General features: G+C 36.7%; 3 protein-coding genes across 3 annotated transcripts; all 3 read right to left on the bottom strand.

Moving 5' to 3' along the window:
• Window positions 1–1860: 1860 nt before the first annotated feature.
• On the bottom strand, window positions 1861–7448 carry LOC145953520 (uncharacterized). The gene has a single exon (XM_083067496.1). The coding sequence runs from the start codon at window positions 7446–7448 to the stop codon at window positions 1986–1988; it is 5463 nt and encodes a 1820-aa protein (XP_082923622.1). The 3' UTR covers window positions 1861–1985.
• A 5648-nt stretch (window positions 7449–13096) lies between these two features.
• LOC109799772 (uncharacterized) lies at window positions 13097–16246 on the bottom strand. The gene has a single exon (XM_083066520.1). The coding sequence runs from the start codon at window positions 16136–16138 to the stop codon at window positions 15266–15268; it is 873 nt and encodes a 290-aa protein (XP_082922646.1). The 5' UTR covers window positions 16139–16246; the 3' UTR covers window positions 13097–15265.
• Window positions 16247–16615: 369 nt separating this feature from the next.
• Window positions 16616–22882, bottom strand: LOC145953043 (uncharacterized). The gene is made up of 2 exons (XM_083066521.1): window positions 21938–22882; window positions 16616–18238 (listed from the first exon to the last, which is right to left on the bottom strand). The coding sequence occupies exons 1-2, from the start codon at window positions 22504–22506 to the stop codon at window positions 17932–17934; spliced, it is 876 nt and encodes a 291-aa protein (XP_082922647.1). The 5' UTR covers window positions 22507–22882; the 3' UTR covers window positions 16616–17931.
• Between the last annotated feature and the right edge of the window lie 2688 nt (window positions 22883–25570).

Below are 25570 nucleotides of genomic sequence, written 5' to 3'. Positions count from 1 at the left end.
GTGACCTCCATAGGGTGAATTGTGACAGTGCCACAAGATATCCTTGACCTCTGTACCTGAAACACACCTTCTTAACAAACCATCAGCACCAATCTTAAATAAATAAGGATCATCCCACACATAATAAGTAGAATCCTTTAAGAATTTCTTTCTTTGCTGCCAATTAAAATCTTCTGGAATGACCCCGGCTGCTTTAAAATTTGCCATATCGGCAAACCAAGGTCGTTCCTGCACCAAGAATAATTTTTCATCTGGAAATTCTTCATGGATTGCACTTTCAAGTATGGTCACCTCATCATTTTCCAATCTGGAAAGGTGGTCTGCAATTTGGTTTTCACAGCCTTTCTTGTCCTTTATCTCTAAATCAAATTCCTGTAACAATAAAATCCATCTTATTAACCTTGGCTTGGAATCAAATTTAGTTAACAAATACTTGATTGCTGCATGGTCAGTAAACACAGTAATTTTTGAGCCAATCAAATAAGAACGAAATTTTTCAAGTGCATACACTATTGCAAGTAATTCTTTTTCTGTGGTTGCATAATTCATTTGAGTTTCATTCAAAACTTTACTCGCATAATGTATGGCATGAAAAATTTTGTTTTTCCTTTGTCCTAGTACAGCACCTACTGCATAATCACTCGCATCACACATTAATTCAAAACCAAAATTCCAATCCGGACTAGTGATTATGGGTGCCGAACACAGTTTTTGTTTCAAAAGTGAGAAAGCAGCCAAGCAATTATCATCAAAATTAAATTTAACATCTTTAACAAGGAGATTGCTAAGCGGTTTGGCGATCTTTGAGAAATCTTGGATGAAACGCCTATAGAATCCAGCATGTCCAAGAAAGCTTCGAATCCCTTTTACATTTGTTGGTGGAGGAAGCTTAGAGATGACTTCCACTTTAGCTGGATCCACCTCGATACCTTTCTCAGAGATCTTGTGGCCAAGCACTATTCCTTCAGTCACCATAAAATGACATTTCTCCCAATTAAGCACCAAATGAGTTTCAACACACCGCCTCAGTACAGTGTTGAGATTCTCTAAACATGTATCAAATGATGCTCCAAACACAGAAAAATCATCCATGAAAATCTCAATACACTTCTCAACAAGATCAGAAAAGATGGCCAACATGCACCTTTGAAATGTGGCTGGTGCGTTACATAATCCAAATGGCATTTTCCTATATGCAAACACACCAAAAGGACATGTAAATGCTGTCTTTTCTTGGTCCTCCGGATCCACTGCTATCTGATTATAACCAGAATAACCATCCAAAAAACAGTAGTATGCCTTACCTGCCAACCTTTCTAACATCTGGTCCATGAAGGGTAATGGGAAATGATCCTTCCTTGTGGCCTGGTTTAGTTTCCGGTAATCAATACACATCCGCCAACCAGTGACTGTCCGTGTAGGGATCAATTCATTCTTATCATTCACCACGACCGTCATACCTCCCTTCTTAGGAACCACCTGAACAGGACTAACCCATGCACTATCGGAGATAGGGTAAATCATGCCAGCTTCAAGCAACTTAATCACCTCTTTTCTGACCACCTCCTTCATTGTTGGATTGAGGCGCCTTTGAGGTTGTAAGCGCTGAGCGCCTGACCTCCAGGGACTCCTCTGATTATTGACTGATACAAAGGGCTGAGCCACTCAGAGGGGCTGAGCCACTGAGTCCTGGATCAGAAATTATACAATTCTTATTCTAGCTCAGTTTTGATCCCAAATTCCTTAATATTCTTCCTTTACTCCATCAAAACAAACACACATTGAACATCAAAGAAAATGCATAATCTAACACAATATTCTTGAATTTATTTTAAGCATTAAATTCTAAACTCACTCCCTAAAACATCACACATATGAAATTAAACATGCAATACTAAATAATCAAACCACTTTTAAAAACATAACGTCTGGGTTGCCTCCCAGCAAGCGCTTCTTTATTGTCATTAGCTTGACACTTCTTGAAGTCATGGATCAATGAGATGAGTGACATTGGTGAGTTGCTCAATATCACCACCTAAGTATGGCTTAATTCTTTGGCCATTCACCATCCAAGATCTTCCAGAGTTTGGTTCTTCCAATTCTACTGCCCCATATGGCTTAACTGATTTGATGACAAAAGGGCCTGACCATTTGGACTTGAGTTTTCCAGGGAATAATCTCAACCTGGAATTGAACAATAACACCTGTTGACCTGGTTGGAAGTTTCTCTGGATAATTTTTCTATCATGATAAGACTTGACCTTGCTTTTATAAATCCGTGATGATTCATAGGCTTGTAACCGCATCTCTTCAAGCTCATGTAACTGGAGCTTTCTCTTTTCACCTGCAGCTTTCGAATCAAAATTCAATGCTTTCAATGCCCAATAGGCCTTATGCTCCAACTCAACTGGAAGATGACAGGCTTTCCCATAGACAAGCTGAAATGGAGAAAGTCCAATTGGAGTTTTGTATGCTGTCCTGTAAGCCCACAATGTGTCATCCAATTTCAAAGACCAATCTTTTCTTGAACTGGCTACAGTCTTTTCTAAAATTTTCTTCAACTCCCTATTGGAAACCTCTGCCTGTCCATTCGTCTGGGGATGGTAAGGTGTAGCTACCTTGTGTCTCACACCATAGTGCTGCAACACATTCTTCAGCTGTGTGTTACAGAAATGAGAACCACCATCACTAATGAGCACTCTCGGTGTTCCAAATCGAGTAAAGATGTTCTTCTTCAAGAACTTGATCACCGTTCGTGCATCAGCCTTCTGAGTTGCTAAAGCTTCCACCCATTTAGAAACATAGTCCACAGCAACCAGAATGTACTCATTGGAATAAGAGGAAGGAAGTGGTCCTACAAAGTCAATTCCCCAGCAGTCAAACACTTCGATTTCAAGAATATTTTGCAATGGTAACTCATGCCTTTTGGAAATTCCACCAGTTCTCTGACATTTATCACAATTCTTGCAATGTTCATGAGAATCTTTAAAGATAGTAGGCCAGTAGAATCCAGACTGGAGAATCTTTGCTGCTGTGCGATCTCCATTGTAGTGACCTCCATAGGGTGAATTGTGACAGTGCCACAAGATATCCTTGACCTCTGTACCTGAAACACACCTTCTTAACAAACCATCAGCACCAATCTTAAATAAATAAGGATCATCCCACACATAATAAGTAGAATCCTTTAAGAATTTCTTTCTTTGCTGCCAATTAAAATCTTCTGGAATGACCCCGGCTGCTTTAAAATTTGCCATATCGGCAAACCAAGGTCGTTCCTGCACCAAGAATAATTTTTCATCTGGAAATTCTTCATGGATTGCACTTTCAAGTATGGTCACCTCATCATTTTCCAATCTGGAAAGGTGGTCTGCAATTTGGTTTTCACAGCCTTTCTTGTCCTTTATCTCTAAATCAAATTCCTGTAACAATAAAATCCATCTTATTAACCTTGGCTTGGAATCAAATTTAGTTAACAAATACTTGATTGCTGCATGGTCAGTAAACACAGTAATTTTTGAGCCAATCAAATAAGAACGAAATTTTTCAAGTGCATACACTATTGCAAGTAATTCTTTTTCTGTGGTTGCATAATTCATTTGAGTTTCATTCAAAACTTTACTCGCATAATGTATGGCATGAAAAATTTTGTTTTTCCTTTGTCCTAGTACAGCACCTACTGCATAATCACTCGCATCACACATTAATTCAAAACCAAAATTCCAATCCGGACTAGTGATTATGGGTGCCGAACACAGTTTTTGTTTCAAAAGTGAGAAAGCAGCCAAGCAATTATCATCAAAATTAAATTTAACATCTTTAACAAGGAGATTGCTAAGCGGTTTGGCGATCTTTGAGAAATCTTGGATGAAACGCCTATAGAATCCAGCATGTCCAAGAAAGCTTCGAATCCCTTTTACATTTGTTGGTGGAGGAAGCTTAGAGATGACTTCCACTTTAGCTGGATCCACCTCGATACCTTTCTCAGAGATCTTGTGGCCAAGCACTATTCCTTCAGTCACCATAAAATGACATTTCTCCCAATTAAGCACCAAATGAGTTTCAACACACCGCCTCAGTACAGTGTTGAGATTCTCTAAACATGTATCAAATGATGCTCCAAACACAGAAAAATCATCCATGAAAATCTCAATACACTTCTCAACAAGATCAGAAAAGATGGCCAACATGCACCTTTGAAATGTGGCTGGTGCGTTACATAATCCAAATGGCATTTTCCTATATGCAAACACACCAAAAGGACATGTAAATGCTGTCTTTTCTTGGTCCTCCGGATCCACTGCTATCTGATTAGAACCAGAATAACCATCCAAAAAACAGTAGTATGCCTTACCTGCCAACCTTTCTAACATCTGGTCCATGAAGGGTAATGGGAAATGATCCTTCCTTGTGGCCTGGTTTAGTTTCCGGTAATCAATACACATCCGCCAACCAGTGACTGTCCGTGTAGGGATCAATTCATTCTTATCATTCACCACGACCGTCATACCTCCCTTCTTAGGAACCACCTGAACAGGACTAACCCATGCACTATCGGAGATAGGGTAAATCATGCCAGCTTCAAGCAACTTAATCACCTCTTTTCTGACCACCTCCTTCATTGTTGGATTGAGGCGCCTTTGAGGTTGTGCTACAGGCCTATAATCCTGTTCCATCAGGATCCGGTGCATACAATATGAAGGGCTAATACCTTTCAAATCTGACAGCGTCCAACCGATAGCTCCTTCATTAGCCTTCAGAACTTCAATTAGCTTCTTTTCCTCCTCAACAGATAGGGAACTATTGATTATAACTGGTTTGCCACCATTTGCTTCAAGAAAGACATACTTGAGATGGCTTGGCAATTGCTTCAACTCTAATTTCTGAGGTTGAAACTTTTCCTCCTTGTTTAAATCTTGAACACTTGTTGAACTAGGAGAAATTTCCTTTGCTTTGTCCAGCTCTTCCAAACACTTCTGTATTTCTTTTTCATCCTCCTCATTGATTTCACTGACTGCATTAACCAGTGCTTTCTCTAATGGTGTAGCTACTGAGAATGACTTTTGAGCTTCCATACACAGCTCATCAATCACATCCACTCTGAAGCAGCCTGACTTATCACTTGGATGTTTCATGGCTTCAAATACATTAAAATTCACTTCATCATCCTGAACTCTAACCTTGAGTTTGCCATCATCAACATCAATAATGACCTTGGCTGTCTTCATGAATGGTCGTCCTAAAATAAGAGGAACTTCAGAATCTTCCTCCATATCCATGATAACAAAATCAACTGGGAACCAAAACTTATCAACTTTCACCAAGAGGTCTTCAACAATACCATGAGGATACTTAATGGATCTATCAGCCAGCTGCAGGGTCATCCTGGTAGGTCTCACCTCTACTTGGCCTATCCTCTGTAACATAGACAAAGGCATCAGATTGATACTGGCTCCTAAGTCCAACAATGCCTTCCCCACAGAAACATTGCCAATAGTGACTGGCAAGGTAAAACTCCCTGGATCTCTAGACTTTTGTGGAAGTGACTTCTGAATTATAGCACTGCAACCTGCCTCTAGCTCCACTGTTCCATCTTCACTCAACTTCCTCTTTTTTGTCAGAAGCTCTTTCATAAACCTTGCATAAGATGGCATCTGTTCCAAGGCCTCTGCAAAAGGTATGTTGATCTGTAACCGCTTGATTATATCAAGGAACCTTGCAAATTGTCGTTCCTTGTCTTTCTTTGACGGAGCATGTGGGTAAGGTAAATTCTTCACAGGAGGAGGCCTGACAACTTCTTTCCCTTTCTTCTTACTCTCCTCCTTCACCTCTCCATCTCTACTCTCATTTTTTTGGCTTTCTATTTTATTTTTTTCATTTTTGTCAGCCTCATTATTCAACTCCACTCCTTTCTCACTTTCTAACTCAACTCCATTCTTTTTTTCTTCTTCTCCACCATTATTGTCTCTCAAATTATCACCAATCCCTTTTCCTATCACAGTGCCTCTCCTAGTTGTAATTGACTGACAATGCTCTTTAGGATTGACTTGTGTATTTGCTGAAAAATTTTTGCTTTGTTGATCTGCCAATTGCTTGGCTAGCTGCCCCACTTGAACCTCCAGGTTTCTGATAGACGCTTCAGTGTTTTTCTGGTTAGTTGTGGAAACCTGCATAAATTGTGTAAGAGCATCCTCCATTTTTGACAACCTATCTGGCTGATAAGAAGACTGATTTTGATATGGCTTTTGTGGAGGCTGCCTTTGTGATGGTCCTGCTTCTTGTTTCCACCCAGAGTACTGATTTTGATTATTTCTCCAGCCTTGATTCTGATTATAGTTACCAGAGAAATTCCCTTGCCTTCCTGGATTGTTCATATAATTAACTTCCTCCTCCTGTTCTGATTCAGATATAGAACATTGCCCATTTGGATGATCACCTGCACAAAAATCACATCTCATTACTTGTTGAGAGCGTGAAGATGATCCTACTTGAAGTTTGGACATCTGTTTCCTTATCTCTTCCATCTGCTGAGAAAGAAGCTTATTCTGAGCCAGAATTGCATTTTGAGTATCCAATTCTAGAATTCCCCGTTTGGAAGGCTGGCTCCTGTCATGGTGAGCTTGGTAATCACTGGCTGCCAAAGCATCAATAATAGTGATTGCTTCCTCAGAATCTTTCATCATCATAGAACCACCTGCAGAAGCATCCAATAACATCTTTGTTTGAGGCCTTAACCCATTACAGAACATGTTGAGTTGTGCAACATCATCAAACCCATGATTTGGGCATTTCCTCAGCAAGGATTTATATCTCTCCCAGGCCTCACACAAAGGTTCATCAGCGCCTTGAGAAAATGTTGCAATTGCTGATTTGGCACTTATATATCTAGAAGGAGGAAAGAATCTAGCTAAGAACTTCCTTTCTACGTCCTCCCATCTAGTTAGGCTCTGATTTGGATGAGCCTGCAACCATGTCTTCGCTTTTCCTGTCAAAGAGAAGGGAAATAATCTCAAGTAGACTGCTTCTTCATCTTCTCCAGGAATGCCCATAGTGCCAATAAGCTCATAGAAAGTTGACAGATGTGTGTAGGGATCTTCATGGTCCATCCCTGCAAATTGATTGGCAGTGATGAGAGATAATAATGCTGGTTTCATCTCCACCCCCTTAGCTGGTCTAGCTATACTGGAAAAATGCCTAGGACCCAATTGATGATTGTATTCTCCAAGGAGTCTCCTTGGCTGATGATGAGGTCCATGACCACCTGGTCCTTCTTCAGCCATTGATTCAGAATTAAAGTGTTGAGCTGAAACTGAAGTGGAAGTACCCTCCTGTTCCCGTCTCTCCTGTTCAAGCTTCCTTTGTCGCCTTCTTCTGCTATTATTTTTCCTAGCTGTTTTCTCAATCTCTGGATCAAATAACAGCTGCTCAGCAGGAATTTTTCCTCGCATACAAAGACTGACTTAAACAGAAAAGTTAGAACAACAGGTAAAGAATATATTCAACAAAATGAAAACTAAACAATATATACAATAAGCTCCAACTAGTACAATAGAAATCACAACTATCTTGACACAAGTCCCCGGCAACGGCGCCAAGAAACTTGTTAAGATTTTTAAATAGGCAAGCGCACCCAAGTCTCTGTAGTAAAAATAAAAGGTTGTCGAACCTCAGGGACTTGTGAGATAACTTAGATTTCTATTATATTAGTTGATGCTTATAAATTTAAAACTGGAATAGTTACACATATTCAAACTTGAGATATATGATTTTCCAACTTCAAGAAACTAAAGAGTAATTTGATTTAAAGAAAACAGATATAAGAAACAGTTGGGATTTGATTTCATCAATCTCCCTCCTATGTATTCCTATTGATTCTTTCTAAAATTTCCATTACTCATTGTTATTGCATTCTCTATTTTCATTCAAACCCAATCCCTTGGCATAAGAAATTCTGGGATATTCAACTCAATGAATGATTCCTCACTTCATTTAGTTCAATATTCCGCATTACGAATCAGAACTTGTTACAACTATTAAGATCAAGACCATCCCTGGCTCTTAAAAATAATAGGTGATTTGACTCAAGTCTAGATCCAGAAAATGTTTTCCAACTAAATTCTAAATCCAAAATCAAAGATAAGTGATCAGTTTATCTAAGCATTAAGAATGGAATACAAATCACTAACAAAGGGTAATAGATCATATATATATATGAATCAAAGAGAAATACATAGGAGTTTGATGACTACATCAATCCCAAACTTAGAGATTAGCTCTCCATATTACAAGAAATCACCAAGTTACAAGTTGAGAGGTAGAAGAAGAAGATCCTTTGAAGATTCGCGTTCCCACGAGCTCCAGAGTACTCTGTTTTTTTTCTTCCTCTCGTGTCAGTCCCCTTTCTCTCTCTTTCTTTCCTTATATATGAAAACAGAGTAAGCAAGAGAGATATGAATCCGCTCAGCGCCTCGAAACGGCTGAGCGGATTGAGAGTTCTTCACCATGAAGAAACCTGAATTCTTCACCATGAAGGAACCTAGGCGATGAGCGCCTTTTATTCGCTGAGCGGATAGGAGGCAGAGAGCACCTTCACATTTCTGGATGAAATCCGCTGAGCGGATTGGAAATGGCTGAGCGGATTGGAGGCAGAGAGCATTCCTTTTCTTCCAGGGACCAATTCGCTGAGCGGATATGATCCGCTGAGCGCCTTCATTGTGGAAACTCTCTGTTCTTATTCCGCTGAGCGCCTCAGAATGGCTGAGCCATTTTTCTCCAGGTTTCAACTCCTACAAAATAAGCACAAAATTAGATTAAAGGCTTCCTATTCTATGTGCTAACATTGATCAAGAGTATCTCTTTGATTCCATGCCTATATAAATCAAAATAACATTAATAACAACACAAAAACTATTAGATAAGTGTCTCAAATGAATGTTAAATCAAGCTAATTAGACACTTATCATGCTGCAAGGAGAACGGGCCGTTCTGAAAGGAGGACGAGCCGTTCTGGATCCAGTTTTACACCATGCTCAAATCCAAAATGAAAAAAAAAATTTAAAAATTCACATCATTAACGTCTGTTAAATTTTGGATGGTAAATTATTTGTGGGACTAAAATTGTCCATTATTTAAATTTATGGACCAAAATTAAACAATTCAAATTATGAGGATCAAAATTACTCCTATACTAAATTAGAAGGACCAAAAGTGCAATTAAGAAAAAAAAAATTATAATTTTGTGTTGTACGAATGATACTTCCATGGCGTTCCTTTTAAGGTTTTCAATAATCATCATTAGTTGTTACACCTAAAACGTGTTCACGTGCATGTGTATCTTTCAGAAGAAACATTGTTTTCGAAACTGTAACACTAATGTGAATGTGTCTTCTGACGAGATTCAAACCTTAATTCTTCACTTTATGAAGAGCTAATATCTTTTATTAAACATGATTTTAGTATAATTGCAATAAAATGATAATTAAAGAGTGAAGAAGCTCCCAAAAACCAACACATGAATTGCTTATCTCATCTATGCTTGTTACTAGATAAGAATCTGTCATTCAATTTGTTGACACGCACAACTTGCAATCTATCGACACTGCAAAATAATTAAGGGGAGAATAATACCAGTTGACAATATAGAAATAAATTGCATTACATACTGCAATAAATTTGTATAAATTTTTATACAACATAAAAAAAAGACAATTAAAAAACAGAGAGAAGCATAAGATAAATAGATGATGCGATAACAAGAAAAATTTATACAAATGATATAATTTTAGTATTGTTCATTATTTCTCTGAGCATTGTTAAAAATGTCCTTATTTTAAAGTAAATGTGTAACAACGTTATGGTCATCACACTTATAAATCATCTAATATTAGCAGTGGAACAACCAATATATTTAAGATTATATACTCGTAATATATGGATATGTATACTAATACTATAATATATATGTATATAAGTATAAGTGTAACAAAAACAAATCTACAAGTATATATAATATGTGTACAGTCATCTAGTAAAACATAATATATAACTATAGATTCTAAGTTGTCGGTGAAACAAGGTCTATACAAAACCTCCAAAAATAGCTAGAAACTACACGCTATTAACATGGCCCCATAAAGTCTTGTCAGACTCCAATTAACCCTATCCAACTCCCATGAAAATTCATGATCATCGTAGTTTAATAACCTAAAAACATGTAAGGGTAAATTAATTTTAAAAAACATACAAGTATAAAAAGAAAACATCCATACTACTAATAACATCCACATGTAAATCATCTATAAACACCTCATGGCCTACAATAGTCACCAATCAACATGTTTGAAAGCTAAACACTCAAGTTAGTCAAACATTCACCACAATCATACCATATATCAAGGTATTCATACCATGCATATAAATACTATCAACTCACACCACATCATATACAAGCACAACATCTAATGCATTGTTACGCATTCGTTTACGAAGATCTACTAACACACTTGAGTAGTCAAAATAGCTTGACTCTACCGAAACAACTTGATCATTTTCATGTCCTATGCACCTGCTAGATTGTTAGCTAAAATGAAATACCAATTCCTCCCCTGATTTGTTACAACTTACATTAGAAAAGTCTAGTTTTACCGACAAGACTAGTATAATTTGGATATAGACATCCTACGATCCTTAATATACATTATCAAGTCACTTATGCAATTAGTCCACTAACTATCCTTAAGGAATCACACAACCTTTTTAGTAATCAATTAAGGGTTATAGTCCTTGACTTCATACTTTACTCTACATTGACTAAAAACCTAAAGAAGACTAAAAAAATTCACTCCAAGAGTTTCACACCTATTCAAGGGGGATTTTCAACTAGTCTCCTAGAGCGCCACGACAAGATCCCTTACATAGGATCTTCAACTTTCAAAAACAACTCTTTTCCTTTAATCTTAAGCCAATCAACATGATTTAATGCCCATAACATTCTTAATATCAACACCTCAACATACATCATCTATATACATTACCCCAAGTCAATGTATATAGAGAAAAAATCGCATCATTCCAATATAGCATACTAATGCCTATCAACTCATTCAAGAATAACATATTAATTTATATTTAACACCCCAACCATGCAACTATAATATATCAATCATACATAACATATCAATGCTCAACCACAATTTAACCATGCAAAGTGTAGGATGCCAATGCTTATCAACATTCTAGTCCTACCAACATCTATTAACAAATATACATAAAATCATCATTATCATCCATTCAACATATAATATGCAATATAATTAACAAATCTATTCATGGTCATCATACCACTCACCAATCAATAATTACATAAAAGATAACTTGCGCTCATCGTAGCACGTACACCTTGCACCTGACGTCAAGTGAGGTAGGGAGTTCTCTGTCTTGCCCATGTTTGGCACCACCCAACCTACGCTTGATGTCAGTAAAGTGCGAAACCCCTAGGACCTCACGTTTGGTATGACAAAATCCCACATCCAGTCTCATGTTTGGCACCACTCCTTTAACGCCACCAACACCAATCCAAACAAAGACAATTTTCCCAACTTACGTCCAACACCATTTAAACCATGCCTAATGCCACTTCAACCCAAGGCAATTCCCTTTCTTCACATCTAACATAACTCATCCTACACTTGACATTATTAGAATAAAGACCCGCGTTTGAAGTTATGCTCAACGCCATGAAGGCGCACCCAATGCAACACCAAAGTTCTGCAATTACAGACCCCAAAAATTGTCGATTCCTGAAAATTAGCAACAATCAAGCAAGCAATGCAACCATTCATAGATATACATCCTTTACAACTTGTTTTGCACCAAAATTACAACATGCAACAACAAATAAAACCAAATCATCTCAACAACCTTAAGAACACCCTAAACCCCTCCCTTCATCATGAAATTTCAAAAAATTTCAACAATACAATCATGTTTGATCAAAATTAACAACATACAACTCAGCTCAATCACCAATAATCAATCCTAACTTCCCTTCACAATCAATTTGAAAAAGAGAAAAAAGGAAGTAGAAAACTCTGAGCTTCGGGTAAGCTTCACAGCAAACCACCAACTTGATTATGAGCTTCAAGCTTTGAATATACAGGCCAACAATGATCCTCGCGCATTAGAGGAATCTAGAAGAAATAAGAGAAAAAGAAAGTTTCGAAAAGACGTAAATCAGAACCATTCTCTAGATTTTGAAGAACATGAACTTATGCGACTTAGTTTTTAATAGAAACTTTATATATTTCTCTTTCTCAAGGTCAATTGGACCTCTGACCAAAGGCCCTAAAAACTAACAAACTCTTGAGAGTTCCTCAACTCTCAGAATCCAACAACACACCTCAAGCACCATATACATGATTATTGCTAAAAAACTAATCATTAAAACTTATGATGTTACAAAATGCTTGTGCATGTTACCTATTAATAAAATATGGTATAGTTGATAGATAATCTTTTCATTTTTTTGTTTGATAGAGATATAATTTTTTCCCCACCAAATCAACTTGTAAGATATATCTTCAATTACAACTTCATATCCAAAACGAAGTACGAATTTAGATCTTTGATTAAGGAACTCAAGTGTTAAACCATTTGAATTAATAATTTCTCATATCATTTTGTCATTTAAACATGTTAGAAGTTTAATTCCTGATTCATTAATATAAAAAAAAATATTTTTAAAAAAAATTAATTTCTTAAATAAATTTTAATACCTTCAAAAAGTAATCATTAACTCTTGTATCTACTTTATCAAAACAAAAATGCATGTTACTTTTCAATAAAAGATGCATTAATATTGAAAAAAATACTAGCATATCTATATTATATATAAATTGCACAATTGCTTGATCACACTTTCCATATATACCTCTAGAATCAAGCATGCGGCAATTAATTTCCATATCTCTCATCACTCTTCTTAACCATTTCATTTCACATCCTCCAAACACTTTCCAAGTATGTTTTAAACATAATATTTCTTAACCAATATTTTAAAGAGACTCATTACCACTTTTCAATTACAATTTATTTAATACATCAGTAAAACGTGGTATTCAATAGTAGAAAAAAAAAGTCAGAGAATAAATCCTAAACAGGCCATAATAACTATAATTTTTAATGTTATCTGGGATAAATCCTAGTAATAAAATAAGAGATTTGTCCTAATAGAAGAAACAAATCTCAAAAATATAAATATATAATAATATAATATTTTCATTGTAATAGAGGAAATAAATCTAAAAAATAAATAAAAACATATCCTACTTTTTAATAGTAACTTAATATCTCCAAATATCTTCATATTTTATGCTTGTTGGACTTTTATTGAAGTTCTCTTTATTTTGGGTCTCATTTTCTTTGGACTTGCAAATAATATCACACCCTCGTTTGGGTTTTTGTTATATAGTATTTACACTTTCCCCATTTGCTAAATGCACCCTCTCTACAACATCGTATACTTAATTTCATCATTTTTATTAACACGTGTTTAGGATATAATCAACTCTTATAATTCTTATATATTATATGTAAATGATAATATTGTGCACAATTAGTTTATGCAATAGTTTTTTTTAAGAATTATTATTCAATAAGAGCGATGGTAAGAAATTTGATAATTTTTTATGTAATCCAATTTATTTATCTAATTCTTTTAACGTGGAAATTTGCCCATAAAAATTTTTAGGGTAAGTTTTCAATCAAAGCGTGTTAAGCGATTTTTTTTTAACTTTTTATTTAATTTAATTTTTTATTCATAATATTTTTTATAAATTAAATTTTAATATTTTATAAAAATTATCAATAATTAAAAATAATTTTGTGTCAATTACATATCTTAAATCTAAAATATAATTTAGATTTTTCAAAATATTTATTTATACAAAATTTAAATATTTAAATATATTATTTATTTGTCTATATAATTTAATAATTTTTGCTATATATAATAAAAATTTAACTTAGAAAATACACATATTAAAATACTAATAATATCTTATGCGTGAAAAAAAGTTCAAATATCAAAACAAATATCATTAAAAAATATTTTGTTATAAAACAGCGAATCATAAATTCTTCTTACAATAGTTATTCATTTTCTATATTATTTGTATGCAATAATTTTCCTTCATAATATTATTTTCCTACGAGTCTTCCAAAAAAAAATCATTATAGCAAATTAAAACTGTAATGACATGATATATTAATTATTAATGATGAATAGTTTTTAAACGAATATAAATATAGCAAGTTAAAACTGTAATAACATGATGAAATATTAATTATATTAATTATTAATTATTAATTATAAGTAGTTTTAAAATGCATATAAATAATAAAATTATGTTGATATTTATTTTAAAAAGATTTCTATAAAGAATATTTTAGGTATAGAAAATTGAAACAAAAAATTCATGTAAATTTTTTTTTATGAGGAGGGTTCAAATTGATATCTGTACAACTCTAAAAGAGTTACACCAATTCTCAATCATTCATCTATATTCTATAATGCTGCCCTTATGAGATGTTATCACCAATTCACCATACTAAATTAGATATCGGTGCTTTTCTACAATAAGATTCAGACTTGCATTGTCTAATATTACATTTTAGAATATCATTTTTTTGTTAGTGATAAATTTATCTGCATCTAATTTTACAGTAGAATACCTTAAAAGGTATTATCTAGGAATGGATACTATGTCAAAGTCATGCACTTTTATTTGTACTTGTTCTATTGTAATCAACATCCACATTGTACAATGAGGTATGAAGCAAATCCTCATTTTTTCAATCATGAAAAATATTTTTTGAAACAATATAATCACTTGCTTTTAGGGAACATATTATTCATTTTTCTAGCAAGTACTTTTCCAAACATCGTTCACTCTTTAAGAGAGTACTTGATTTGTTTTTGTTAATCATACTTTTTGGAAGAGTTTTGTTAATATTCTGGAAATTACTTTCATAAAGGTTAACAAAACAAACATAAAGGTAGGAACGTACGGTTTTTAAAGAAAAAGGTGACTTAAAACAGAAGAAATCAAAACTTAGTCTATGAACATTTCGTTGTATTTGATTGTGTAACTATTGAATTGTATATACATGTACAAAATTGATGAGCCAAAATTTCTGCATCCTCAGCAGGACCCTGCAATTTGGATGCTTAGCAGGATTTGGAGAGAAAATTACAATTGAGCACTCTCTATTGAGTCATTATGTTCAAAAGGTTGGCTCTCGTTCTGACCAACCGCCTAAACATTCTCTCCAAACCATTTTCTAGGATTTCAATTGCATTTTCCAAAGCCTCCAATCTGTCACGCACAGCCTGCATCTTCAAAACATTAGTACCATCACTCAGAAGGGTGCTTAGAGATCCTTCCACACACTGCAACTCATTGAAATTCTCAGAGTTTTCTTCACATGATATTACCCTCGTATGCATCAATCTTGCCACCATCAACCATTTAGTTGCCTTTGACTTTGAAGCAGGTCCAGCCAAGTAAGATAAAAGGGATTGGAAGATGGACATGTTCATTGTAATAACCTCCCTGAGAACTCTTATCACAGCAGCAAGGTCTTGATCTTGATTCAAAGTAGGGGATACACCAAATTTTGTTTCCATTTGCTTTAAAGATACCATCAACTTCTTGGCATTCTTCTTCATCTTTCTTGTGAAGGAAGTATATTCGGCTACACTTTTTTCGATGCTTGAATCCCCCTTTCTCCTTCGAAGAGTTGAATGAATGGCTTGAACATTTTCCTTAACTTGTGACATAGTGTTCCTTAAGATGCCACAGATATCCAAAATTCCCACTGAACCATCCAGCAGTTCTTCCATGCATTTCTCACCTTGATGGTTAGAAATCACTTTTTGGGTTGATGCCACTTTGAGAAGATCCTCCAAGCAAATATACAAATCTTCAATTAAGGATAAGCCAGTGCCAATTGACTCAGAAGTGGACTTGGACGTGGCTTCCCATGTCTTCATTCTGCTTAGTTCTTCCTCTATTCTGATGGAACTGGGATGTGATCCAGAAGGAAAACTATTTGAGCGAACATGGTACATGCTAGCCATGGTTTATTTCTCTTTTGTTGTTTGTTCTATTTTAAGAGAAAGTTCAATGTTTTTGTGGTCTTAACTAGTCCTTTAACTCTTTATATAGTGGCCATTGATAATTCATTAATCATGTTCTTTTGATTCCTATAGGCCAAAAACACAGATAAGTTCACCTCTCTTAATCAACGTGTAGAGAGAACATGTGGTACCCGCATGGGATTCCCTTTGAATTTGGTAAGACTGTCACACCTCTGCCCAACACTCTGAGATTACATGTGATATTTTGCTAGACACAATGGTAGTAAAATGGGTTTTTGGTGTATAACTGGCATGTCCTCCAAGTGTTGGTAATCAGAAACTTCATTACTCATCAATTATTTTGTGGTTTGCCTCCTATGCTGCCACGTTACCTTTCTTGATTTCTTATAAAATTTGGTGCTGCTTATTGCTTTAGAGATGTCCACTGAGTTGTCTCAATATGAAGGCGCATGGGCTGAAAAATTGAATTGAAGCTGTTTTCGGTAGGTTGAGATCCTAATCACTCATCATATAAGAAAATGTACAATAATCGATGTGACAGATAAGTTGATTGCAATTCAAAGGACAAAATGATGCGCAAACTATAGAATTAGATTAGTTTGGTGCGTGTGTGAACGAGTGGCATTTGCCCATGTTTGTACTCACTTTATTTTACCAGAGATTCCTTTGCTTTGTGCTGAGTTTTCACTTTTAAGTATATGATGAAGAATGTTACTACATTAATAATAGTTTAAAATCTAAAACAGTTGAAAAATAAAGTACATAAGTAAGGAAAATCCTCACCTTATAGCAAGGAGACATAACTACAACATGAATGATATAGCAAGAACAAATATTTTTTTTTTAAAAAAATTTCTTCACTAAAGGATGATACTTTTATTTATCAGACTATAGGTACGTGATTAATATGTACCCAAATAGTACTCATAAGTACCTAACAAAGTACTCAAAAAAAATTTTGAAAAATGTTTTTGATACGTACCCGTGAGTACCCAACATGTAAGACATGATTTTAGGAGTACCCATCCTTTAGTGTAGATTAGTTTTATAGAATTAAGTTATCCTAAACTCATGTTCTTAAGAACCTTGAAATATGAAACTATATCTATGGTTAAACACTATAGTAGCAAATTAGGATTGAGTTATAATTAAACACACGTTCTTAAGAACCAGGAATTATGGAACTAGGCCTATAGTTTTGCGGAGGCAATTAGTATAGGTGAACATTGGGTATTGTTCTTTGATTGGAAGGCTGTCAAAGTAAGAGATAGGCTATCTATGGTGGTTGACTTTTCTGTTTTCGAGTCTTGAGTATAGGAAGTGTTGATGCAGATTTTGCATGTCAAAACTAGTTTTTTTTTTTTTCCCTGTTATCTTCCAAATTGGAGTTTTTATCAGTTTCTCTAGTGTGTACTTCTGTGTTTGTTAAGGGACAGTGCCTTTTGATTCTGGTTTTGTGCAAGGTTTTGTAAAGGGGTTTTTGCCAGTTAGACATTATCTTCCAGCCACAGTTAATTAGTAAAAATATATAATGTTTAGCCAGAGAAACATGGTAAATGTGAAAGTATGTTCTCTACAAAAAATAAAAAGAAAACTTATTTAAAACAAGAAAAATATATCGAAATATGTAGAGTATCAATATTTGCTGTATTTGATTGTATAACTTCTGAATTGTATATATTTACAATGAGGCAAAATTTTCCAATTCTCAGCAGATCCCTAAATTTTGGATGCACTGCAGGATTTGGATAGAAAACCATGACTAATAATTTCTATTGGGTCATGATGTTCAAAAGGCTGGCTCTCGTTTTAACCATGCGCCTGAATACGCTTTCCAATCCATTTTCTATGCTTTCAATGGAATTCTCCAATGCTTCCAATCTTTCATGTGCAGCCTGCATCTTTGCAACATTAGTACCTTCACTTAGAAGGTTGCTTAAAGATGCGTCCACACACTGCAACTCATTGGAATTCTCTCGGTTCTCTTCACATGCTATCACTCCCTTGTGCATCAATTTTGCTAATAGTAACCATTTGGTCGCCTTTGACTTTGAAGCAGGCACGACCAAGAAAGATAATGTTGGATAATCTTAAATTTCTAGAGATATTCGAGATATCCGAGATATTCGAGATATCCAAGATATCCGGGATATCCGATTTAGTTATCTGGAATTATTTGATTTTGAGTTATTTGGTTTCAGATTAGATAAGATAGTTTTTTGGTAAGTTTTGATTTGATAAGATATTTTATTATCTTCTTGTTAATTCAGTACGTTGTACAATGGCTATTTAAAGGCCATCTCTTATTCAATAAAAATCACAGTGAGTTGCTACGATCACCCACAATTTTAGTGTTACTCGTCTCTCTTAGTTTTTCTACAAATTGGTATCAGAGCTATATGCTCTGAGTGCCGAGTGTGAGAGGAAAACAGTGTGCGCCTGTGAAGGGGGAAGAAAGAAGAAAGAGAGAGTAATGGCAAAGGTTGTGAATGGAATGACCGTACCACAACTGTCAAAGAAAACCAATTATGATAATTGGTGTTTACAAATGAAGACCCTGTTGGGTTCCCAAAGTCTATGGGACATAGTGGAGAAGGGGTTCCAAGAACCCGAGGAGGACGAAGACCAATCTGTGGCTCAGATTGCCACATTGGAAAAGACACGAGTGAAGGACAAATCGGCTTTGTATTTTTTGTACAATGCCGTGGATGAGTCAGGTTTCGAGAAGATTGCAAACGCTGCATCTTCAAAGGAAGCATGGAAGATCTTAGAGGTTGCGCACAGAGGTAACCACCGTGTCAGACAGATCCGACTTCAAACTCTCCGAGGAGAGTTTGAGAGTTTGAAGATGGAGGATAAGGAACAAGTATCCGAGTACATAACTCGGGTGGAGAAGGTGGCTAACCAACTAGGAAGGAATGGGGAGCCAATGCCAGCAAGTAGAATTGTGGAGAAAATCTTGAGATCATTAACAGATGATTTCGAGAGTATTGCATGCGTAATTGAGGAGTCAAAGGACTTGTCAGTTCTCTCAGTGGAAGAGCTCGCTGGGTCACTCGAAGCCCACGAACAAAGGAGGAGGAAGATGAAGAATACTCTTGATCAAGCATTACAGGCGCAACTTGATTTGAATGAAACTCGGAACACTCAGGGCCGAAGATCAGGAGGACAAGGACGAGGTGATCATGGAGGACGAGGCAAAGGACGAGGTGATCATGGAGGTGATCAAGGACGAGGTCGAGGACGAGGTGACCATGGAGGTGGACAAGGACGAGGTGATCGTAGCCAAGGAAGTCAGCCGAGGTCCGAGGTGGAATGTTATAAGTGTGGCAAACTCGGCCACTACGCAAAGGAATGCAGATCGGCAAATTGCTACAACTGTGGCAAATACGGTCACATAGCAAAGTATTGCCGAGCTAAAAGCCGAAGTGAAGAAAAAGGGAAGAATCTTCTCACAGAAGAAGAGGACGAGGAAGCAGGAATTTTGATGATGACGCAGAGCTCGGAGACCAAGCTACGTCCGAGTTCTGCCTCCGAGGTCCAGCTAAACTTGAGTTGCGTCGAGAGATCAACAATTGAGCCTCCAAGCTCATATGAGAAGTCAGAAGCCGAGCTTGATTCGAGTTGCCTAAACAACTCGATCTGGTATTTGGACACTGGAGCGAGCAATCATATGTGTGGAGAAGAAAGTTTCTTCAATGAGCTCATCAAGGTAAAGGCTGGATTCGTGTCATTTGGGGATGATTCCAAGGTGGCGGTAAAAGGGCGTGGAACCATCAAGTTTATACAGAAGGATGGACGAGTTGGAGAAATAAGGAATGTCTACTACGTTCCCGAGCTTAAGAATAACATCTTAAGCATGGGGCAGATGATGGAGAAAGGAAACTCGGTTCTGATGAAGGATCGAGTGCTTTATTTGAAGGACAAGCATGATCGTTTGATAGCCCGAGTGGAGATGAAAAAGAATAGGATGTATAAACTGGAGCTGAACATCCTTCAAAATAAGTGCTTGAAGCTGGACGTGAAGGATGAAGCCATGATGTGGCATTTTCGTTTTGGGCATTTAAACTTTGGAGGCTTGGCCGAGCTATCAAGGAAGGAGTTGGTACTCGGACTACGTGGTGTTGAGTTTGACAAGAAGTTTTGTGAAGCGTGTGTACTTGGAAAGCATACAAGGACAAGTTTTCCGAGCTCGTCCGAGCACAAAGCGAAGGAGCAACTTGGGCTGATACACACTGACTTGTGTGGACCAATCTCTCCAGCATCTTTCAGTGGTAAGAAATATTTCATCTCTTTCATAGATGATTTCTCTCGAAAGACCTGGGTATATTTTTTGCAAGAAAAATCAAAGGCATTTGAAGCTTTTAAGAAGTTTAAAGTCATGGTGGAGAAAGAGACTAACAAGCAAATTAAAGCTTTGAGGTCGGACAGAGGTGGAGAATTCACATCGGCAGAGTTTATGGAATACTGTGAAGAGCAAGGTATAAAGCGTCTTCTCACAGCTCCATATTCACCACAACAAAATGGAGTAGCTGAAAGAAAGAATCGTACTATTCTTGAAATGGTCCGAACCATGCTTAAAGGGAAGAATATGCCTGAGAAGTTTTGGGCAGAGGCAGTACAGTGTGCTATATATATACAGAACAGGTGCCCACATTCAAAATTGGATGATGTGACACCTCAAGAAGCATGGAGTGGACAAAAACCGAGTATACGTCACTTCAAGATCTTTGGAAGCCTTGCTTACGGTCATGTTCCAGCTCAGCTCAGAACGAAGCTTGATGATAGGAGCAAGAAGTACATTTTGATCGGGTATGATGAAAAGGCAAAAGCCTACAAATTGTATAACCCTGTTACAGGTAAAATTCTGGTAAGCCGAGATGTCCAAGTAGATGAGGAAAGTGAGTGGAGTTGGAGTAACTCGGAAACGACCTCGGGGAGCTCGAACTCTGAAAGGGAGAACTCGGAGATAATAGGGAGAAGCTCGGATAGGACCAATGAGCATTCCGAGGAAGATGATGAACCTGAGCAACTTAGAACTCGGAGCTTGCAAGACATCTACAACTCCACTGACGAGTTACATGTAGTATGTCTATTGACAAGAACAGAAGACATAAAATCTGAAGAGGTGGTACTTGATGAAAGATGGAAGAAAGCAACGGATGAGGAGATCGGATCAATTGAGAAGAGTGAGATGGGAAGTAAAGCTGAGCTAGTTGAGGAGTTTAAAGAAGTGAAGAGGGAGTTTGTGATGACCGATTTGGACATCATGAAGTACTTTCTGGGTTTAAAGGTGGACCAAAGAGCAACGGGTATTTTTGTGTCCCAAAAGAGGCATCGGCCACCTCGACGCAGGGGGTGCTGGACGTTGCATGGCTCGCGGGGCCATGGTACACAGAGGAGTATCGCGCTCTGGTGGAAGAAGCATCGAAATGAAAGAAGAAGGAGAAATTTAAGATTATGGGGGAGTTTTGTTGGATAATCTTAAATTTCTAGAGATATCCGAGATATCCGAGATATTCGAGATATCCAAGATATCCGGGATATCCGATTTAGTTATCTGGAATTATTTGATTTTGAGTTATTTGGTTTCAGATTAGATAAGATAGTTTTTTGGTAAGTTTTGATTTGATAAGATATTTTATTATCTTCTTGTTAATTCAGTACGTTGTACAATGGCTATTTAAAGGCCATCTCTTATTCAATAAAAATCACAGTGAGTTGCTACGATCACCCACAATTTTAGTGTTACTCGTCTCTCTTAGTTTTTCTACAGATAACAGGGATTGGAAGATAGACATGTTCATTGCAATGACTTCCCTAAGCACTATGACCAAAGAAGCGAGTTGTTGGTCTTGATTCAAGAGTGGGGATACTCCAAATTTGGTCTCCATCTGCTTCAAAGATGTGATCAACTTCTTGGCATTCTTCTTCATCTTCTTTGAGAAGAAATTATATTCGGCTACAATTCTTTCAATGCTTGAATCCCCCTTTCTCCTTCTAAGAGCAGAATGAAGGGATTGAACATTTTCCTTAATTTGTAACATGGTGTCCCTTGTGATGCCACATACATCCAAAATTCTCACTGAACCATCCAACAATTCTTCCATGCATTTCTCACCTTGATGGTTGGAAATCATCTTTTGAGTTGATGGCAAGTTGAGAAGACCTTCCAAGCAAATATGCAAATCTTGAAGCAAGGACAAGCCAATGCCAATTGACTTTGATGTGGAAGTGGATGTGGCTTCCCAAGTTTTGAGCTTGCTCAGCTCTTCCTCTACTTTAGAGATGCTAGGATGAGATACAGAAGGAAAACTATTTGAGCGAACATGGAACTTGTTTGCCATGATTACTCTTTTTGTTACAAAGGAAGCTCAATGTTTTTGTGCTCTCACCAATCCCTTCACTCTCTCTATATAGGTGAAATTCATAATTCAATCCTTTAGGTCAACATAATTGGCAGCACAGTTAACATTTTGTAATCAATGTGAACATGTGGTACCAGCACGTGTTTCCTAATAATTTGGTGAACTTGTCACATCTCTGCCAAACATTGTGCACTTTTATTTGTGATATAATAAGGCCATAATCATTGAAATGGGTTTGTGATGCATGACTGGCATGTCCTCCTAGTGTTGGCAATCAGAAAGCCTCATTAGTCATCACCAACTTTGCCTCCTTTGCTGCCACATTGCCTCTTCATTTCAAATATAAAAATGGTGTCGTTTCAGCTTCAAGAATATGCATTACTTGGCTTGTCTCAATGGCAAGGAGCTAAAATTGCAATATGGTGTAATAAATTAATGGCTTATATATTGATGAGATTCGGATCTTGTGGGGTATAACAAATGGACAACAATTTGAGTTATATACAATTTTGAATTTTTTATATTTCAATTTGGAGAATAAAATGATGGGTTATTTCGGTTGTGCACAAGTGGCTTGTATCACTTATGTCTCCCTTGTTGATGTTACCAACTCTTTTGTTATTTCATTCTGTTTTAATCTCTTATTCCTTACATGCTTTTCTTGAGAAATCTTGTGGTACCTATAAAGGACAAGTATCCTACGGTCCCATTGTCAAGGTGGCGATGCTATTTTTTTAACTGGTCAGGTTAAACAAAAAAACATGATTACGGAAACATCACAAATTTCCAACTCTCAAAATCAAAGGTGATAAAGATTTTGTGTGCACACATCATTTCTATTTACTCTTGGCTCTACTATTGCCTAGTCATAAACCTTAATTTAGTAGTTGTGTAATATCCCTCAAACTGTAATAATGGGAAATTAAGGGAATTAAAAATATAGGATTAATTCTGTTTGGATTCTGTTATTAGTTGTTTTCGGTTGAAATTAGGATTATGGCCCAGGGAAAAGGGTATCTGTGGGAAGTCAGAATTATAAATAGACCCTATTGTACAGAATTGGATTATGAAAAATAAGAAGTTCAGTATTCAGTTTCCTCTGCAATTTCTAAGAGAATTGTGAATGAGTGAGTGCAACCAAGGTTAGCAGGTATAACCTTTATGACATTGGTATCAGTTAGCGTGGGACGTTGGGACAATGGTGACCATGAAGGAACTCAAAACCCGCATGGAGACATTTGAACAGAAATTTACAGACGCACAAGAATCAACCCAGAAAACTTTGGATTCGCTGCAGAAAACGATAGAGAGTCTCGTCTCTTCCATAACATCCATCAATGGTGGCAACATAATCGTGACAAACGAAGCAGCTGTCACAAACACAGTAGATTCCGGTCAATCAGTAATAGAACGAGCGCACATTCAATTCCCTACATTCGATGGAACCAACTTTCGGGAACGGAGAGCAAAAGCTGAGCAGTTTTTTGAATTAGAGGATACCCCGATGGCACAACGTGGGAAGTTACTGCTTTTATCCATGGATGGCAAAGCCTTCTCATGGCAAAGACATTATATGCAGCAACCCAGATTCAAGGATAAATCTTGGGAACAAATTCTACAAGATGTGGCATATCGGTTTGATGACAGTGCATTTGATGACCCGGTTGCGGAGTTAGCAAGATTGAAACAGGAAGGGGATTTGGGGGAATATTTGGAAACATTTGATTCTTTGCTGGCTCGTGTAGCAGTGACAGAATCCATGGCATTAAGTTTCTTTTTGTCCGGATTGAAGAGTGATCTAGAAAAATCCATCTGAGTCCACAAACCTCAGTCCTTGCAAGAAGCTGTGCATATTGCAAGACTCCAAGAAGAAATTCTTAAAGAATGGGAAAAGAAGATGCAACAAAGAAAAACTAGCAGTCTTGAAACACAAACAAGATACACAAGATCGTGGTCAGGACCAGGTACTTCTCAAAGGAGCCATTCTATCACAAATCTGCAACAAAACCATCCTATGTCATCAATGTCTTCACCGGTAACATCAGATTCTAAAATTAACACATCAGCTTCTATTTCTAGGAAGGAAGTTAGCGATAGGATTGCTAAGGGTTTGTGTAGATTTTGTGGAGATAAGTGGGATAAAAACCATAAGATGAAATGTAAAGTATGGGGTAAACTAAATGCAATTTTTTCTGCTCAAGAAGAAATAGCTGAGGATATCATGCAGGACAAGGATTGTGAGGAAGAACAAGCAATCGTAGATAGAAGCATAGCCATGATTCAAGATGAAGAGGTCCACATTTCACTCAATGCTTTACAAGGCATAGCGGGTGGCAATACATTACAGCTGAAAGGATTAATCAAACACCAGAAAGTACCTTTTCTGATGGAAACTGGGAGTACACATAATTTTATCAGTGACAAGTGGGTAAAAGTGCTTGGGTTGAAAACACAATTTGTCAAGGATTTCCCGGTAACTGTGGCTTCAGATAAAAAACTCCTAATCACTAGGAAGTGTGAACAGACAACATGGAGATTCAGTGATCATACATTTACAGCAGACTTCTTAGTGTTACCTAGCAAAACATTCGGGATCATCTTGGGAATGCAATGGTTCAAGACACTGGGAGAAATTTACTGGAACTGTGCAACTCTTACTATGAGATTTAATCATCAAGGCCAAGAGGTGACATTGCAAGGTGAACAACCAAGTGCAGAAGTTCAAGAATTGACTGGGAAGCTTAAAATGGTCCAAAGTAGCTGCATGTTTCTTGCATTGCACGGTTCAGCTTTACTGAATGTTGCTGATACAGGGGATCAAGAGACACTAACAACAGAACAACAACAGGAACTCACAACACTTCTACAGCAATTTCAGCAGTTATTTGTGGAACCAACAAAATTGCCACCTAGGCGGAAAAGTGATCACAAGATCATTCTGATCAACGACACACCGGTTTGTTTGAAACCTTATAGATACCCACATGCCCAAAAAGAAGAAATTGAAAGACAAGTGCAGGGATTATTAGAAAAGGGATTTATA

Source organism: Cajanus cajan, chromosome 11, assembly GCF_000230855.2.
Source record: "Cajanus cajan strain Asha chromosome 11, NIPB_CcT2T_4, whole genome shotgun sequence".
Taxonomy (NCBI): Eukaryota; Viridiplantae; Streptophyta; class Magnoliopsida; order Fabales; family Fabaceae; genus Cajanus; species Cajanus cajan.
The sequence above is the reverse complement of the archived record's forward strand: the minus strand, read 5'-3'. Positions and strand labels throughout refer to the sequence as shown.

Excerpts from the sequence above, each read along its gene's own strand:
- LOC145953520 (XM_083067496.1), bottom strand. The coding sequence starts at position 7,448 with ATGCGAGGAAAAATTCCTGCTGAGCAGCTGTTATTTGATCCAGAGATT.
- LOC109799772 (XM_083066520.1), bottom strand. The coding sequence starts at position 16,138 with ATGGCTAGCATGTACCATGTTCGCTCAAATAGTTTTCCTTCTGGATCA.
- LOC145953043 (XM_083066521.1), bottom strand. The coding sequence starts at position 22,506 with ATGGCAAACAAGTTCCATGTTCGCTCAAATAGTTTTCCTTCTGTATCT. Across the intron at positions 18,239-21,937 it reads TCTATCTTCCAATCCCTGTT|ATTATCTTTCTTGGTCGTGC; the intron begins ATCTGTAGAAAA and ends AGATTATCCAAC.